The sequence below is a fragment of the Symphalangus syndactylus genome, chromosome 21, assembly GCF_028878055.3.
Source record: "Symphalangus syndactylus isolate Jambi chromosome 21, NHGRI_mSymSyn1-v2.1_pri, whole genome shotgun sequence".
Taxonomy (NCBI): domain Eukaryota; kingdom Metazoa; phylum Chordata; class Mammalia; order Primates; family Hylobatidae; genus Symphalangus; species Symphalangus syndactylus.
The window spans coordinates 24,207,047-24,225,841 of record NC_072443.2 but is presented as its reverse complement, the minus strand read 5'-3'; the positions used below and the strand labels follow the sequence as shown (position 1 = coordinate 24,225,841).

Sequence of the window (18,795 nt, the reverse complement as noted above, 5' to 3'; positions counted from 1 at the left end):
AACAGCAGGTAAATGAACAAATTGTATACTACTCAGCAATAAAAAAGGAATGAATTATGAATTACTAATGCACACACCAGATGACTCTCCAAGTAATTTTGAGGTCTGATTGCTTCTGTCTAAAAATGAAAGAAGTAATTTCGAGTAAAAGAAGACATACAGAGTATGTAATTTTGAGTGATTTTGAGTGAAAGTCGTAATTTTGAGTTCCAAGTGATTTTGAGTGAAAGAAGACATACAGAAAAAGCACTAATGGCATGATTCCATTTTTATATAATTTTAGAAAATGCAAGCTAATCTATCGTAATGAAATTTATCAGTGATTGACAGAGGACTAGCCAGAGGGATTATAATAGAGCACATGGAAACTTTTGGGGGTGGTAAATATGTTATCTTGATTGGTTTATAGCTGTATATGTCAAAGTTTACCAAATTGCACACTTATTTTTTTAAAGTAAAATTATGCATCAATTGTAAACTAAAAACTTAATTTTAAAAAGTCATTTGTCTTTCTCTTGTTCTCAGTACACAGTGTTGTTTTCCAGAAGTTAAATGACACCATGTCTTCACCTTTATAGCTAATGGAATGTGTGCTCATGTATCTTGTGTTTTAAATTTTTCTCCATTTTACTTTCCGATATGGTAAATGGTAAATAGCTATATGATAGATCTATCTTAAACCAGTGGTGTGCTACAGCAGGATTGCACCAGCTCCCAAGAGCGGATTGTGCACATCTATTCCCAACTCTATGTTTAGAGGTGTCATGCAGATAGCTTGAACTCAGCCATGGTTAAGTATTTATACGATGAAAAGCAGCAAAATCGGGGATTTTTCTCAAATAGCTGGTTGTTAAACAATTACTGGCCCAAGTAAGCAAAAACCCATTGAAGTCTTTGAGATACAGACATATAGTGAGATAGGGTCTCTGGCTGAACTCAAACTTGTGGACTCAAGGGATCCTCCTGCCTCAGCCTCCAATGTAGCTAGGACTACAGGTGCATGCTACTGCGCCTGGCTCAGTCCCTAATTTTTAACCGCAAAAGGATTCTCAAACCAAGCTGTCTAAGAACTACTAGGTTCAGTGATTCCTTATCTGTGGAGCTAGAAAGTGTTACTGGGGAAAAAGAAAAAAGAAAAATAATGGGACTTTCAGACACTGAACGCTATCAAAAAAATCTTTTGCAGAGATACATACTAAATTGTCTTCACTAAATGCCACCACTGCCATTCTCCCATGGTATTCTTTGTTGGCCCAGTCCTTCCTCTAAGACCAGAAGGGCCGGGGGTTGATGAGTGGCTCCTTTTTAAATTTGAAGAGTGCAAAGGCTGGTAGGAGGGGTGGGGCTGCCGACTTCCCTGGCAAACACCAAAGATGTATCACCTTGCATTCTATAGCTACCCATGAACCAAAAATGGAACTTCAAGGTACTGCTTGGAAAAGAATAGCACCAGATCACGTTTTCTAGATGACGGAGATTCCAACTCCAGCAATGGGATAAGAGGTTCATGATACAAATATATTTATATTAGGTGAATCAGTCACCAGGATACCAAGATCTGATACTTTCACAAACTGCTTGGAGGCAACTTAAGTATGGAAGAAGCTTCAGAACCAGCCCAGCTTTCTGCTCTCCGGCTCCAGGCTACATCCTTCTTAACTATTTAATGTGGTGTGGAAAATGTCAGCATAATGAGGCTTTCTCATCTCAATAGAGAACCTAGGAAGGAAAAGGCTAAATTAAAAAAAAAAAATCTTCATCAAAGAATTTAATAGGGAGTTGATTATGTTGTAGAATCATATCTTCCTGTTCTGTGACACATTAGAAATATAAACTTTAAGGCTTTTTCATCTCCACAGCATAGAGGTCTGATCGCTTCTGTCTAAAAACGGGGATTTGCTGGCGTATTTCAGCCAGCTTCTTCAGGTCTGCAAAAAACAGGAGAGTGCACTATTAATAATTTGCAGCTCCTCACTAACCAAGGGGACTTCTTCCCCAGACTGTATAAACCACCAGAGTCTTAGTAAGTAACTTAGTAACATAGGTCTTATCTAGGTGCACAGATGGCCTGGCATCATTTCAAACCAAACCAAGAAAATTCAAGCTGATATACTCCCCAGGGATTGGCCACAGAACCAGACCCTAGAATATCCCCGGAGATCAATGAGGAGGGGCATAAAGGAACCCCTCCAAATGACAGGGACTTCCCAGCCATGGAGTCTGGCCTCAGAACAATAGGGACATCAGAGACCTAAACCATGCCCAGGAAAATCTTACCTATGTCTGAATACACGATTGCTTCTTCTGTGCCAGCTTTGGCTAGGACCTCCCCCCTGAAAAAGATGCAGAAGAGAATGAGTGGATTCACTGATGTTTGGTGATATTCAAGGTCTCTGTTTTTTCCTCCCAAGCTCACAGGCCAAAGGGTTGAGATTGAAAACAAGAAGGTAGTTGTACAGATTTATGTTCTATCATTTAAATAGCTCTGTGACCTTATGGGAAGGTATTTTAAATCTCCATTTCCTAATCTATAAAGTGGAAATAAGAGCTCTGTGAGGGCTTAGTGATAAAATTATGGATCATGTTTCATAAATTGCAAACCACTAGGAGACGGTGGTTATCTGATGATTATAAAGATCTGGCAATAGAGCTACCTACCATCAACAGGAAGCTCCATCTCATGCCCTCACGAGTGCATTTCAGTGGACCGCTTTACGAGGGCAGTCTAGACCCGCTCTTCATACCTGCCTGGGCTGCTACCCTACCTGAGAGTGGTGAAGCTGGGCCTAGGCAGGGTCCCAGATCTGCTGGGGTCTCTGCCCTGGTGGCTGTGATGCCTGAACCCCTGAGTTAATGGGCTTCAGTTTCAGATTTGAGGGAAAGAGTTCACCCTCTGGCGACTGGGTAGAAGTGGCACGGGGGGATGGAGGGTAACCTCACACTGGCAGGAGCCTTGCACTAGGGAACAGCCACACTCCTTCATAAATCCAGGGTAAGGCTGACCTGTAAAACTATCTCCAGGAAGGGTGCGGTGGCTCATGCCTGTAACCCCAGCACTTTGGGAGGCCAAGGTGGTTGGATCGCTTGAGGTCAGGAGATCGAGACCAGCCTGGCTAACAAAGCGAAACCCCATCAGTACTAAAAATGCAAAAATTATCTGGGCACCTGTAATCTCAGCCACTCAGTTAAAATTTAAGTTGGCTTAATTTAACCGAGTGCACCTGTAAACTCAGCTACTCAGAGGCTGAGGCAGGAGAATGGCTCGAACCCGGGAGGCAGAGGTTGCAGCAGTAAGCTGAGATCGCACCACTGCACTCCAGCCTGGGCAACAGAGTGAAACTCCATCTCAAAAAAAAAAAAAAAAAAAAAAAAAAAAAAACTATCTCCAGTGTCTAGTCTCTTGGCCCAGAGCAAGGGTTCAAACCCTTATCTAGAGAAATGAAGCTTCTCCAAAATAATCTGACATAACAACTGATTCTGTTTACCAGATAGCCACAAACAGACTTTTGGCACAAATGGGCTACAAGCACCACCATTTATGACATGTAACTGAATTCTTTTCTGATTCTTCCCCATTTGCCCTGGCATTCAAAGATTTCTGGACAGTGCAACTTGATGCAAGTTCAAGAACATTTTCAAGTCAACTTAGTCCTTTAATGTCTCCAAGCCTAATGTGCAGGAGGCCAACTGGAATCTCACACTAGTCATGTCTTCCAAGGCCTCCCCACCACACACATGGAGCTCTGAGCCCTACCTATAAAGGCAGAAAAGAGAACCCACAGGAACCCCACAGTAACATTTAACTCTTCTCAGTCTTGTTACTGGTATACTCATCCTGAAATGTAGACATACATACCAGTGTGTGTGCGTGCTTTCGTACAGAGAACTAGTGTGGAATACATCCAAGTTCTGAAGGCGAATGTCCTGGATTCAAACACTAGGTCTAGCTGCTACATCTGGAATTCCAGCCGCTTCCTCTGTAATTCTACCATCTATAAACTGGGCTTAATAAGAACAATTTCCTGAGAGTTCAAGTTGAGACCATGTTGTGAAAGTAGGATGTAAACTGTACAAATGTAGACTGTAAGGAATGCATATGAGCGTATGACTGTACTTGTGTCTGGGCAGGCTTATGTGCTGGCTGCACTGAGTAATAAAATGCTTCACCCTTTTGTCGGGGACAGGGTCATAGTTTCACTTATTGAACCCATCCTGACTGCTCCTCTGATCATTATGCTGGGAGCAAAGTCCTCACCTTGTAACTCATCCCTACCCTGGGACTAGTCAGCCAACTTACATTTTAACCAAAAATTTCAGAGTCTCTTACTACAACCTGCCTGTCACTGCTGCCTTGTTTCCCCATGTGATCCAAGTATGACTGACAGTGAAGGTCACCAGAAACTCAGAAGAGGGCTAAGGCCAAGCGCTTGATCATGAGGGCAAGGTGATTTGTTTCTCACATGGTTTTCAAATGGAAGCTCCTCTCACAGAGACAGGCAGAAAGCTGGCAGGATATGTGGGGAAATGGGAGTGAGAAGTGGCGCCTCGCTGCTCAGGAACCAGAAAACCCATTTGCCAGCGAGCCACCACTCAAGCTCCAACTGAGCCTGTTCTCACTTAGCCTCACTCACCAAGGGTTCACCACGGTGCTGTGTCCCCAGGCAACATAAGAGGCTTTGTCATCCCGGGCAGGAGAGGCTGTGGCCACGTACACCTGATTATCAACAGCCCTGTAGTCAACAGACAGGAAAGAGGTAAATCATACATTATAAATCTGACATTTTTCTAACCCAAGTAGATAGATCCTTCTTTTTAAAAATAGGATAGTTCAGGCTAACTCAGATGTAGAAGGAAGCCAGAACCATGGAACCTTCTCTTTAAAAAGTTACCTTACTGCATAAGCCAGTGGTTGTCAGCAAGGAGCAATGTTGCCCACCAAATTTGACAATGTCTGGAGATCTTCCTGACTGTCATGACTAAGTAGATGCTACTGACATCAAGCAGGTAGAGGCCAGGGATGCTGCTAAACATCCTACCATGCACAGGACAGCCCCCACACAAAGAATTACACACCTAAATTTCAACAGTGCCGCTGCTGAGAAACCCTGCCATAAGCTAACATAAGAGAAGAGCTTCTCTGGTTAAAGCAAGTCAAGGTGGCCGGAGAGAATGGAGTGGCCTTATGAGAGCAATATACCTTGCAGGCCACATGGCGCTTCCATGCCCATGGTGGCAGTCCCACCACCTCAAATAGAACAAAAATTGCAGCTCGCAGTCCAGGTACACCAAACCACCTCACATCAGAGCCCTCTAGACTTAATAGACCCATGCTGGGTCACCTCAGTATCCCAGAAACTTTTCTTACTTTTGACAAAACTGTACCTTCATTAATATTCATGGCATCTTATACCCCTACCCCCATCTTCCACCATGCAACCAGCTAAAACCTCTTTCCCTTCCATTAAAAATTACCACCATCTCTAGAAGTGAGAATAGCAGCTACCTCTAGGCAGAGAGAGGAGTATTGACTAGAAAGGGGCAGAAAAGGGAGCATCCTCGGGGGCTGGAAGTGTTCTGTATGTTCATCTTGGTGGCAGGTGAATACACAAAAATTCACCAACCTATGTGCTTAAAATTAGTACACTTTTTTGTATTACTTCAACTTTTAAAAATTCTAAAGAAAACCATCATCACAGACCAGCACTTCATGGGCTGTAGAGCACTTTACAGACAGACAGACACACTCACACACTCACAGTCACATTCATTTTCCCTTCCATCTTATGCCCACCTATGCTATTTGCCCTTCACCACCTCTCAGCCTTAGAAGACTAAGGAAAGGCACCTGTGACCTGCCAAAGATGCTTGTGCAAAGCCCTGGAGTTATAGGTTAGAAGAACAAGAGCTTCTAATGAGTTTCTTGGCACAGTACCCTCAGGACTAGTAGGATGGTGTGAAGGAGGGGGTAGGATAAGCATCCTGATCTGAATGGCATAGAATCAGCTGGGTACAGACCACAAATCTCTCCCTAGGTCAAGCTAAACTAATCCCTGCCTTTTCATTGGCTTCTGGGGCTCTGAAGACATAAGCTCTGTGGTTCTCAATTTCTCTGTAAAAGTTGCTGGAACTGACTTAAGAGGGACCAATCCACATCTAATCACAGAAAAATGAAATCCCTACCCATCTAACACACTAAATATTGACAATGCCAAAACCACAGTTCCGGCAGGGCTTGGGGCTCACGCCTGTAATCCCAGCACTTTAAGAGGCTGAGGCAGGAAGATCACTTGAGGCCAGGAGATTGAGACCAGCTTGGTCAACAGAGTGAGGCTCTATCTCTACAAAAAATAAAAAATTAGCCAGGCATGGTGGTGCATGTTTGTACTCCCAGCCACTCAGGAGGCTGAGGCAGGACGATCTCTTGAGCCCAGGATTTCAAGGCTGTAATGAGCTATGATTACACCACTGCACTCCAGCCTGGGCAATGGTAAGACCCCGTCTCTTAAAAAAAAAAAAAAAAAAAAAAGTACAGTTTCCAAAATCCATGAGGTTGGTATTGTGGCTTCTGAGGAGAAAGTGCTCCACAGTAGCAGTCCTCCTTATAGCTTCATCCTTTCCAACTGCGTTTGGATACAAGGGCGTCCTGAGTCAGGGACAGAATCCACATCAGGAAGGCTGGCACCTCCACCCAACCGGAAATCTTTCTACGAAGAGGACATACCAAGAGGCTTGAATATATGGTTCCTTTCTTACCGGCTTCGCTGAAGCAACTCCCAATGGGCTGGTCCAGTGGTCAGATTAAAAGCTCCTGGATATACCAACAGCTGGCAGCCTTGGGGAGAGAAAAGCCAAAGAACAGTGGATGCAGTGAGCACCCAACACCACCAGTCCTCCCCACTGTTCCTTATCTAGCAGGGACTGAACTCAAACTTTCCCAAACATAAAAAGATGTCAGCCAAGTCAGACAGTGCCAGCAGCAATTAAGATATGGCTCTGAATTCCTTTAATACAAACACATAAGTCACACACATATGGACACACAAGAAAAGTGGTGTTGATGACCAAAATCACATGTGACTTTGAGACAGAAATAATACAGGACGGTTGCAAGAGAACAGACAATTCCAGGCAGCAGTTTCATATGACTAGCAAAAAGAAACTGTTGAAATAGCTGCCTAAGCTAGGGGCTAAGACCCTGAGAAACCAGGGCTAAGACCCAGTGGACTCAATATGGTGCTGGGTTTGACCTAGGTTTCACCTAGGACCTCATTATCCTCATTATAAGCTTATTAACATACTAAATCACACACCCACCAGTGCCATGATAGTTTCTGGAACACCCGTATTTGGTGAAAAAATGAGTGGCACCACAATTCCAAGAAATCTCCACCTTTTTCTAGGAAGCATCATGAATATTTCACCCCTTGGTAAAGAAACCCATAAAGGTGGTGGGTGCAGTGGCTCATGCCTGTAATCCCAGCGCTTTGGGAGGCTGAGGCAGGTAGATCACCTAAGGTCAGGAGTTCGAGATCAGCCTGGCCAACATGATGAAACCCCACCTCTACTAAAAATACAAAAAATTAGCCGGGCGTGGTGGCAAGCACCTGTAATCCCAGCTACTGGGGAGGCTGAGGCCGGAGAATTGCTTGAATCTGTGAAGCGGCAGTTGCAGTGAGCCGAGATGGCACCACTGCACTCCAGCCTGGGCAACAGATTGAGAATCCATTTCAAAAAAAAAAAAGGAAACCCATAAAGGTAGATGGCCCAAACCTCCTTGCGCATGACTCTCTTGAGTACACACACACACTCCCTTTTTTGAGTGTGTACTTCTCACTTTGCAATAAATCTCCATACTTGCACTATTTTCTGACTCATCCTTGAATTCCTTCTTGCAATAGTGTCAACAGCATGGACATTGGCTGGGGTCAAGGTCATACTGGTGTTTGGGGGCCTTCCCTAGCCCACTGGTATGAGCTTCACTTAAAAAAAGTACAGAAAGCCTGAGCAGCATACAGAGACCCCATCTCTACAAAAAATTTAAAAATTAGCCAGGTGTGGTGGCACATGCCTAGAGTCCCAGCTACTTGGGAGGCTGAGGTGGGAGGATCACTTGAGCCCAGGAGACCAAGGCTTCAGTGAGCCATGATCATGCCTGCACTCTAGCCTAGGTGACAGTGAGACCCTGCCTCAAAACAAACAAACAAAAATAAGGTAGAGAACTGTCATTCAAATTTCTCTCAGTTCTGGCTGGGTGCAGCGGCTCACGCCTGTAATCCCAGCACTTGGGGGGCCGAGGCGGGTGGATCACCTGAGGTCAGGAGTTCGAGACCAGTCTGGCCAACACGGTGAAACCCCATAACTACTAAAAATACAAAAATTAGCTGGGCCTGATGGTGGGCACCTGTAATCCCAGCTACTCAGGAGGCTAAGACAGGAGAATCATTTGAACCTGGGAGGTGGAGGTTGCAGTGAGTCGAGATCACACCATTGCACTCCAGCCTGGGCGACAAGAGCTAAACTCTGTCTCAAAAAAACAAACAAACAAACAAACAAAAACAAATTTCTCTCAGCTCCATATGTCAGCTCCACATGGCCAATGACCACATTTTGTATTTTGTAATTCTTTTCAACAGAAATTAGGGGCAGAGGAGTTGCCCGAATGCTTATTGATATATGGCTCAACACAGACTACTGAGCCCAGAGCCCATGCACCTCCACCTTCTGAGCAAGCAGTCAAACCATTTCCACCCACTTCACTTGGTTAAGTGACAGTCTATTTGCAAGTAGCTTCAAGCAGTCTAGTAAGGATGCTGGTATTTGTTGAGTACCACATGAGGGGCTTTATAGGTTCTCTCTTCTTAATCCTCATATCATTCCTGTGACTCAACTGAGAACCACACTGCTCTAGAGGTGAAATCATTTTAGCAAAGTACTGTGCCAATTAAAGGGAAGAGTTGGAACTAGAACCCACATCTTTTGAACTCGCTCTTCCCAGATACTGGCACATTTCTCCTCGTCTGGACCAAAATATCACAGACCGCATTTCTACTGTACCCAATGTCTAAGGGGTACTGAGTGGTGAAATCCACTTCATTTCTACTGGGCTTCAAGTGACTCTCCAAACACAGTAACAAGAAGGACTCAAGGGTAGACCAGACCTTTAGGAGCACAGCTCCTACCTTAGCTACATGATGTGTTTAATTACAACCCCCGAAAAACCCTGTCATCCATACGCAGCAAAAGTCTGGGAAGCCTCATGGGGGTGAAAGGGCTGAAGATGGAGAAGTTAAAGAGCCCTCTCCCAGCTTTTCTTGACTAAGGATCCCACATAGACCAGCCTAGAACCAAGCCTCCAAGCACCCACATAACACAGCTGTTGCACTGCCTCACCTCTCTGTGCGTAGATTTGTGCAAGCTCTGCAAACCGCATGTCGTAGCAGATGCCCAGACCCACTCTGCAGTAAGCTGTTTCCAAACAGAAAATGCACAAATGAAAAGTTAACTCCCTACAGCATGGTGTGGCAGGGGAAATCCTCCATGACTTAATGATCACAAAACACTGACAGGGATAAATTAACACAGGACCTGAGGATAGAGATAATTTACTAGCTCATTCCTACTTGGACTTCCTCTCATAAAGACATCATTTACATCAGCAGAGTAAAGATGAGAAATTCATTCTAATTGAATGCTTATTATCTAGATGAGAGGTACTCAACCGTAGCCTAATAGGTATACTCTGAAAGCCATAACAGGGAGCTACAATCAAATCAAAGGGCAAAATCGTGTCAAATCCTTAGTTCTCAAATAAGCCCGAACTTTCCAGATCTGTGATGATTCTCTGCCTTTCTCACTTATGGTCTTTCAGTTAGGCTATGTGAAGAAATTGGAGAGAGACAAAAAAGAAATAAATACCTGATTGTCTTCTACTGAGATTGCTAAAGAGGCAAACTTATCTGGTACATACGAGTATCAAATGTGGAGAAACTATCACCCGGACTCAATGTTTTAGATTCTTGAAATGTAATTTTTCCAGGAACATCAATGTCAAACAGATGGATCTGCATCACAAATAATGGATTTGGTTACCTCTTTTCCAGCAGGGTCCATGGCAGTAATGACAATATCTTTCCCTGGGCAGATATGGAAGGTGCTCTAAGATCAACTATACAAACAGCAACCCCAAACTGCTCATAATCCACCCCACAAGCTGGTTGACAACTTATCAAAATGAATTCTACCACAGGGAACTGGAAAAATGATGCTGTACCTTTTGCAACCCCTATTTTCTATGTGGTATGCAAATCGACCTCTAGGTTTCTCATGGGAGGTAACTAATATGTTGCTTTTTAAAAATATAAATGCTAAATAAAGACTTCTCAGAATCAGGCCAGACATGGTGGCTCATGCCTGTAATCCCAGCACTTTGGGAGGCCGAGGCGGGCGGATCACAAGGTCAGGAGATTGAGACCATCCTGGCTAACACAGTGAAACCCCATCTCTACTAAAAATACAAAAAATTAGCCGGGCGTGTTGGTGGGCGCCTGTAGTCCCAGCTACTTGGGAGGCTGAGGCAGGAGAATGGTGTGAACCCAGGAGGCAGAGCTTGCAGTGAGCCAAGATTGCGCCACTATGCTCCAGCCTGGGCGCCAGAGCGAGATTCCGTCCAAAAAAAAAAAAAAAATTACTATAGGTTGTTCCTTTGCAGAAATTGACAGGCTAAGTCTAAAACTTATATAAAGATGCAAATGGCCAAGAATGACAACCTGTGCCAATCAGTCAAAACCCTAATACATGTGTGATACAATGAGAGGAACTAAGGGACTTCATAGCAAATTCTTTTTTTTTTTTTCCACACATTGTTGCTGGCTTAAAGATAACAAATTCTTATGCCACACTTCCTACTTACCTTTCTGTATTTTGCTAGTAAAGTTCCATCAGGCCCAAACACAGCACAGGTGTTATATAATTTCCCAGAATCCTCTTCAGGGATAGAGCCTTTCATTGAGAGAAGAAACATACCATAAGAAAAAGAATAGAGCAATTCTTTTGCGAGAAAGGGATAAAAGCCTGATAACTTGGGTCCAAAAATAAAAAACCCATCTTTTACGGTTTGTTTATTCATTTTGTTTTTACAATAAGGCAACATCTCATTCTATAATACAGAATAAGTATTCCCTTCTATGGGTTATTTAATCATGGTTTTTTTTTTCCTTCTTGAATACGATCTTTCAGAGATAAACTCCAGAGTGTAGATAGGATATGATTAGGTTAGATGCCAAAGACAGGTTTAAAAAATAACCAAACTGTTCCTGAAATTCAGCCATGATCTTGAGCAACACTTAATCTGTAACATTAGGGCAAAATGAAAAATTTCCCATAGCTTAACTTGAATTCACCAGGTCCTGCAACAAAACTGTATCCCAAAAGACCAGAATGTAAAGTCAGAAGCCTCTCCATCACTGAATGCAGTTTCATCTCCAGGCTCCTTGCTTTGCCTTCATTTCTAATTCTTAATATATCATCACACAGAAAAAATTTTATTTGCTATTTTTTTTTTTTTTTTTTTTTGAGATGGAGTCTCGCTCTGTTGCCCAGGCTGGAGTGCAGTGGCCAATCTCGGCTCACTGCAAGCTCCGCCTCCTGGGTTCACGCCATTCTCCTGCCTCAGCCTCTCCGAGTAGCTGGGACTACAGGCACCCGCCACCACGCCCGGCTAATTTTTTTGTATTTTTAGTAGAGACGGGGTTTCACCGTGGTCTCGATCTCCTGACCTCGTGATCTACCCGCCTCGGCCTCCCAAAGTGCTGGGATTACAAGCGTGAGCCACCACGCCTGGCACTTATTTGCTATATTTGCAGAAATTTTTCTGTGTTTATTTTTTATTTAAGCAAATAAAACCTTTAAACATTTATTCCAAAACCACAAAAATAAAGCTACCTTTATGTATGTGGACTCTATGAAAAAAAAAAATTTTTTCTCAATCTTCTATTAGTATAGTTAAAAATAGTCCTGGCATGATGGTTCACGCCTGTAATCCTAGCACTTTGGAAGGTCAAGGTGGGCAGACTGCTTGAGCCTAGGAGTTCAAAACCAGCCTGGGCAACATGGTGAAACCCCGTCTTTACAAAAAAAATACAAAAATAGGCCGGGCGCAGTGGCTCACGCTTGTAATCCCAGCACTTTGGGAGGCCGAGGCGGGTGGATCAAGAGATTGAGACCATGGTGAAACCCCGTCTCTACTAAAAAATACAAAAAAAATTAGCCAGGCGTGGTGGCGGGCACCTGTAGTCCCAGCTACTCGGAGAGGCTGAGGCAGGAGAATGGCGTGAACCCGGGAGGCGGAGCTTGCAGTGAGCCGAGATCGTGCCACTGCACTCCAGCCTGGCTGACAGAGCGAGACCCCGTCTCCAAAAAAAAAAAAAAATACAAAAATCAGCCAGGCATGGTGGTGCACACCTGCAGTCCTAGCTACTCAGGAGGCTAAGAGGTAGGAGAATCACTTGAGCCTGGTAGGGTGAGGCTGCAGTGGGCCATGATCACACCACTGCACTCTAGCACGGGTGACAAAGCAAGACCTCACCTCAAAATAAATAAATAAATAAATAAGAAAAAGAAGCTCTCCGCTTCAGCCTCCCAAGCTGAAGCTTCCCAAGTAGGGAATACGGGCGCAAGCCACCACATCTGGCTCACTCAGATGTTTTTAATGTTTTGGTCATTATACCTTGTGGGTAGGAAGTTACCTCCAATGAGATATATGCTGCATTCCTTTGCTACTTCAGAAAGCTTCTGTGTGGATTCACCAGGAATTTTCTCTGCATATTCAGGAAAATATTTCGTTCCATATGGAGAATTAAAGCATTCCTAGAAAAATATTGGCAGAGAAAAAAAAAAGATCAAAACACCCACCCACTTTAAAGTTCTGCTGTAAGAGGCCATAGCTGCTGCTTCTAGCTCTGCTTTCAGTCAAAGGGTTAAAACACAGCTAATAAGAGGCCGGGCGCGGTGGCTCACACCTGTAATCCCAGCACTTTGGGAGGCCGAGGCAGGTGGATCACGAGGTTAGGAGATTGAGACCATCCTGGCTAACATGGTGAAACCCTGTCTCTACTAAAAATACAAAAAAAAAAATTAGCCGGGCGTCGTGGCGGGCGCCTGTAGTCCCAGCTACTCGGGAGGCTGAGGCAGGAGAATGGCATGAACCCGGGAGGCGGAGCTTGCAGTGAGCCGAGATCCCGCCACTGCACTCCAGCCTGGGCAACAGAGTGAGACTCCGTCTCAAAAAAAAAAAAAAAACACAGCTAATAAGAAAAACACTGACATCTCAAGGGTAAAGAGCCTGTAGCCACAGGTAAGACTACAAAGCTAGCCTAGTGGGTTAGAGGAGACAAGTCACATGAGTTCTCCCAGAGCTCATTTAAAACAAAAAATGTTGGAGGCTTAGTGCTAAAACCAACATGTTCTGGTTCTATAAAGACTTAGTTATATAAAGAACAAAGTATCCAAGCACTGAGTATTTTAGTTTTCCCTATGTCCCTCAATATACTAGGATTTTGGCTTCCCCATCTGAACAAGGAGGAAAATCCAAAAGCTAAAGACCTATGACCGTGTTGGCACATCCTATCTCACAAAGACCCTTGCTAAGGTCATCCTCCAGTCAAACACGGAACAATCTATGGGCTCCAAGGGACACTGCTGGACCCCAGGATACAAGAGGACAACCAGAGCTAGCAAACACTGTGGCCAGAACAGAACAGCTGCCCCCATACTGACCGGCAAAGAAATTATTTTGGCTCCTTGCGTTGCTGCCTCCCGGATGAAGCTACAAGCACGAGTGACGTTATCTGATTTGATGGAAGAAATCTGAAGCTGGATGAGGGCCAAGCGGAAAGCTGAGGACAAAGACAAAAGAAAACAGCTGTCAGAAGATTGAACTGCTGGATTCAGACAGAGCCATGGTTCTCAAATGGAAGGCAATTATGTCCCCTGGGGGACATCTGACAATGTCTGAAGATACCTTTGATGCCACAACTGATGAGGTGTGAGTGGCATCTAATGAATAGAGACCAAGAATACTGCCAAACTTCCTACAATGCATAGGACAACCTCCTCCAAAACACAACAAAGAATTATCCTGTCCAAAATGTCAATAGTCTAAAGTCTGTCTAGAGATAGAGCAATATCCATGGGCAAAGTCCCATGCCAGGCACAAGAATCTAGAGTGAACCAGCTTCTTACTACGCAGTGTAGGGAGTTAAATGGCTTAAAGTACAAAGACTGGGTTTGAATATGGCCCTGTCCCTTACTATTTGTTCTTGGGCCTCTCGTCTACCTCCAATCCATATACTGAGTATGTCCCAGCACAGAAAGTGCGATTCCTTGGAAGTTGCTCACATGCTTCCCACGAGCAGCCCAGCTCATAGGAAGGGAAGATGTCTGTCTCAGACCCCACTACTGGCTGGGTCACAGAACATCAATCCTGCCGCTGGCAGACGGAAAACCTGGCAGCCAGTGAGCTGCACACATGCCTACTCACAGGACAGGGGTCCCAGGCACCTGTAAAAGTCTGCACTTACCCCGTAAATATTCCTGTGTCCAAGAGAACATGACATTAAACGGCAAATAACACCACGAGAGGTTGAGAGAGATACTGCAGAAGGAAAGGCTAACAGCACTTTTCTCTTGCTATCTGAACAAGGGGACTGGGCCCCACAAATTATGTAGCCAGCCCTGACAAGGTCTGTGCTCAGCCCTGGAGCAAGGAGGCTGGGGGCTCTTCCAAGCTTATTTCTTCCTGGAGGTAGTAGCTATACATCATATTTGCTTTTCTTCTGTTCTTTAAAGTTCCCTTTTAGCTTTTATGATAATCACTTTCCATTAGCTAATATTTTTAATTTTGAGGCAGGGTCTTGTTCTGTCGCCTAGGCTGGAGTGCAGTGGCACAAACATGGTTCAATGCAGCCTCGACCTCCTGGGTTCAGGCAATCCTCTTGTCTCAGCCTCTCATGTAGCTGGGACCACAGGTATGCACCACCATGCCTGGCTAATTTTTTAATTATTTGTAGAGACAGGGTCTCACTTTGTTGCCCAGGCTGGTCTCAAACTCCTGGGCTCAAGCGATCCTCCTGCCTCAGCCTCTCAAACTGCTGGGATTACAAGCATAAGCCACCACACCTGGCCAGATAATAATTTTTTTTTTTTTTTTTTTTGAGACGGAGTCTTGCCCTGTCGCCCAGGCTGGAGTGCAGTGGTGCGATCTCGGCTCACTGCAAGCTCTGCCTCCTGGGTTCACGCCATTCTCCTGCCTCAGCCTCCCGAGCAGCTGGGACTACAGGCGCCCGCCACCATGCCTGGCTAATTTTTTTTGTATTTTTAGTAGAGATGGGGTTTCACCATGTTCACCAGGATGGTCTTGATCTCCTGACCTCGCACAGATAATAATTTTTTATATAAAATTTTCCGCCAGGTGTGATGGCTCAAGCCTGTAATCCCAGCACTTTGGGAGGCCAAGGCAGGTGGATCACCTGAGGTCAGGAGTTTCAGATCAGCCTGGCCAATATGGTGAAACTCCGTCTCTACTAAAAATACAAAAATTAGCCGGGTGTGGTGGTGGGCGCCTGTAATCCCAGCTACTCAGGAGGCTGAGGCAGGAGAATCACTTGAACCTGGGAGCTGGAGGTTACAGTGAGCTGAGATTGCGCCACTGCACTCCAGCCTGGAGGACAGAATGAGACTCAGTCTCCAAAATAAATAAATAAATACATAATTTTCCTTGTTCGAGTTACTAGTGTTGTTTCCATGTCCTGCCTGGACCCTGATGGATACATAGTTCCTGCTCATGGACGCCGCAGTAAAGGATCCAAAGCACATTATAATCTATGAAGCTCTGCAAAATTTCAGGAATTATTAGTAATGGCCTGCCCGAACTCCCCATCCCACCTCTGCTCGAGTCTGAAAATCCTACCATTAAAGAGCTATCTCTTTTGGGTGCCTCCTGTAACAATGCAAATGTCTCCAGAAAAGGAAACAATGATAAACCCTGGCCTCTGATGAAGGCCTGTTTGGCTCAGGGCTAACTAAAAGGAAAACTCAGGCGTCCCATTCCTCGATCTATCCTAAATATAGTGAGAAGTACTAAATTTAACCCTGAAGGCAGCCTGCTAAGTAGTTACAGAATCTGAAGGGAAACTAACACAGGAAATAAAAGCTGGGATTATTCTGGGGCAAATGGATATTTTGAGCTGTTATCAGAACAGCAGATAAATCCACTAAATGTCTCCCCTCCATTTCCCGGGGTTAAGCCATTCTCCCTCCTCAGCTTCCCAAGTAGCTTCGGACTACAGGGGCGTGCCACCACGCCGGGCTAATTTTGTATTTTTTAGTACAGACAAAGTGTCGCCATGTTGCCCAGGCTGGTCTCCAACTCTTGACACCTGAGCTCAAGCGATCCTCGTGCCTCAGCCTCCCAAACTGTTGGGATTACAGGCGTGAGCCATGTCTGTGCTTCTGAGGGTGGGAAAGATAAAGCTCACCATGGCTATGCTGATGGCTTCCTCTCCTACACATCTCACCCACAAGGGCGGGGTCCTCAACTAAGCTTAGGACTGCCTGTCATTCTGCAAATGACCCACTCTACAGACATGCTGCAGGAGGGAAACCCCGCCACCGGGCAGTTCCTCATGCTGAGGAAGAGATGCCAGTCACTCCATCTCATCTGTAAAGTGAAGACACAATGACTTTTAAGGCTGCCCTAATATTCATCATAATCTAACAACGAAGACCTTACTAAGGGGGAGGGGGGAAAGAATAAAATACTGCGAGCCAAGGAAACAACAAAGGAATAACATTTAAAGCAATGTGCCAGGTCCTTCACACATAAACTTCTGTGAGGTATCATTAACATCATTTTACAAATAAAGAAACAGGGGACTTGCAGGGGGAAAGCTGCACAAAGTCACTGAACAAAGTGACACAGCAAGAATCCAAGGCAAAATCTGGAGCTGGAAAGTGAGTGGGGAGAGGAAGAACCGCCTGGGCACCTTTGTGCAGGGCGGGGCTGGAGGAGGTCATGCAACTTGAAAACACCCAAGGGAGTGGGATCCTACCACCGCGGCCCACACCGTCGAGAAATACACGTCCATCAGCCTCTGTCAAGCAGGACGCGGCGGGTGCCGGCGCGGCCCGGGTGGCCTGGTGCTTTCTGGGCCTCGCCCGCCACTCCGGAAGCCTGGAATCCCGGCAGTGCGCCCGGCCGCCCGGCCACGCGATCCCGGACCCACGCGGACGCCCGCGTCAGGGAAGGCCGCGCCCGGCGGGGACGCGGGGCGGAGGGGCTGAGCTGGCCGAGCCACCGCCGGCGCCGCTCCAAAGCCTCCCCACCGCGGCCCGAACTCGAGCTGCAGCGCGCGGACGCGCCACTTACAGGTCATGGCTCTCCCGACAAGCACCACCTGCGGCGCGGACTGAGCGCTGGAGACCGAGCGGACCGCGGCGACGCTACGGTGGGCGGGGCCCGCGTCAGAAGCCCCACCCCCCCCACTCCCCCCGGTCCCGGCCCGGAGGAGAGGGGTCTGAGTTCATTCCAGTGCGCCTGGAACACCAAGACGGACCAACGAGAAATGGTTAATTACAACACAGTCCGGAAAAAGCATGCCTCGAAAGGCAAAGGGCAAAAGGGAACGGCGTAAGTCGAGGTGGTGTGCTGGTGAATGTCTAACAACCAGACTTTTCAGGAAGGAAAGCCCTGATTTGTAGCGTTTGCTGATTCTCCGCAAAAGGACTGAACTTCTAGCTGGTTGAATCACCTCTGTGGCCAGGTTGACACCGTATGCTGATGGGCTTGAGCTATTTGAACAAGTCGCTGTGACGGGAACGGAATTACCCTGGTTGGTTTAGGCACGCGAGACGTCTGTAAAATCTGACTACAAGGCTGCTAGGCCAACGGGAAAGATGCTGAGGGTTCAACGCCATGCCCTCAACAAGTCAGTCCTCGAATACATTGTCATCTCTTTGCTAATATTCTTTTTTGTTTTGTTTGTTTTAGACAGGATCTCACTCTGTCACCCCGTCAGGAGTACAGTGCAGCAGTCTCAGCTCATTGTAGCCTCAACCTCCGGGCTCAAGCGATCCTCCGTCCTCAGCCTCCCAAGTAGCTGGGACTACAGGCACACACCACCACGCCTAGCTATTTCTTTTTCTTTTTTCTTTTTTTTTAAGTTTTTTACTTTTAATAGAGGTGGGGCCTTGCTATTTTGCCCTGGCTGGTCTCAAACTCCTGAGCTCGAGACCCTACTGCCTTAGCCTCCCAAAGTGCTGGGATTATAGGCGTGAGCTGCTGCGCCCAGCCTCTAGACTATGATTTTTGCATTTTTATTTATTAGATTGCTTTTTAATTTTTGTGTTTTGTGTTTTTGTGCCTTGTCAGACTTGTGGAACAAAAATCCAAAACTTACCACCTTTTGGAATGCCCCAGAATAGTTTATACTGAAACAGATCTTGGTTTATAAAAGAACACTGTAAAAACATTTTGGGGGCAACTAGGGAGATTTAAATATGAACGAGATATTTGATGCTTTTATGAATTATTTTGTGTGCTATAGTGTTGTGATTGTGACAATTCTTTACTCTTAGAAAATGAGAAAGTATTAGGGATGAACTGTCAGAATGTTTGACTTGAAAATCGTCAGCAAAAAGAAAATACATAAGATAAAGCAAATATGGCAAAATGTTAATTATTAAATCTAGGAGGAGGACACAGCTGTTCATGGTACTAGATTAAAACTTCGTAGAAGTTTA

General features: G+C 45.4%; 1 protein-coding gene across 3 annotated transcripts; it reads right to left on the bottom strand.

Annotated features, from left to right (window-relative positions):
* Positions 1 to 250: 250 nt before the first annotated feature.
* NIT2 (nitrilase family member 2) lies at positions 251 to 17,515 on the bottom strand. Of its 3 annotated transcripts, none has more exons than XM_055259085.2 (10): positions 17,423 to 17,515; positions 13,774 to 13,892; positions 12,744 to 12,864; positions 10,910 to 10,998; positions 9,968 to 10,061; positions 9,391 to 9,465; positions 6,754 to 6,832; positions 4,632 to 4,730; positions 2,278 to 2,333; positions 251 to 1,928 (listed from the first exon to the last, which is right to left on the bottom strand). In XM_055259085.2, the coding sequence occupies exons 1-10, from the start codon at positions 17,427 to 17,429 to the stop codon at positions 1,837 to 1,839; spliced, it is 831 nt and encodes a 276-aa protein (XP_055115060.1). In that variant the 5' UTR covers positions 17,430 to 17,515; the 3' UTR covers positions 251 to 1,836. The 3 variants fall into 3 exon arrangements, with proteins under 3 accessions (XP_055115060.1, XP_055115059.1, XP_063486661.1); XM_055259084.2 differs by lacking the exon at positions 17,423 to 17,515 and adding an exon at positions 17,040 to 17,395; XM_063630591.1 differs by lacking the exons at positions 251 to 1,928; positions 2,278 to 2,333 and adding an exon at positions 3,857 to 4,504 and having other exon boundaries at positions 17,423 to 17,492.
* Between the last annotated feature and the right edge of the window lie 1,280 nt (positions 17,516 to 18,795).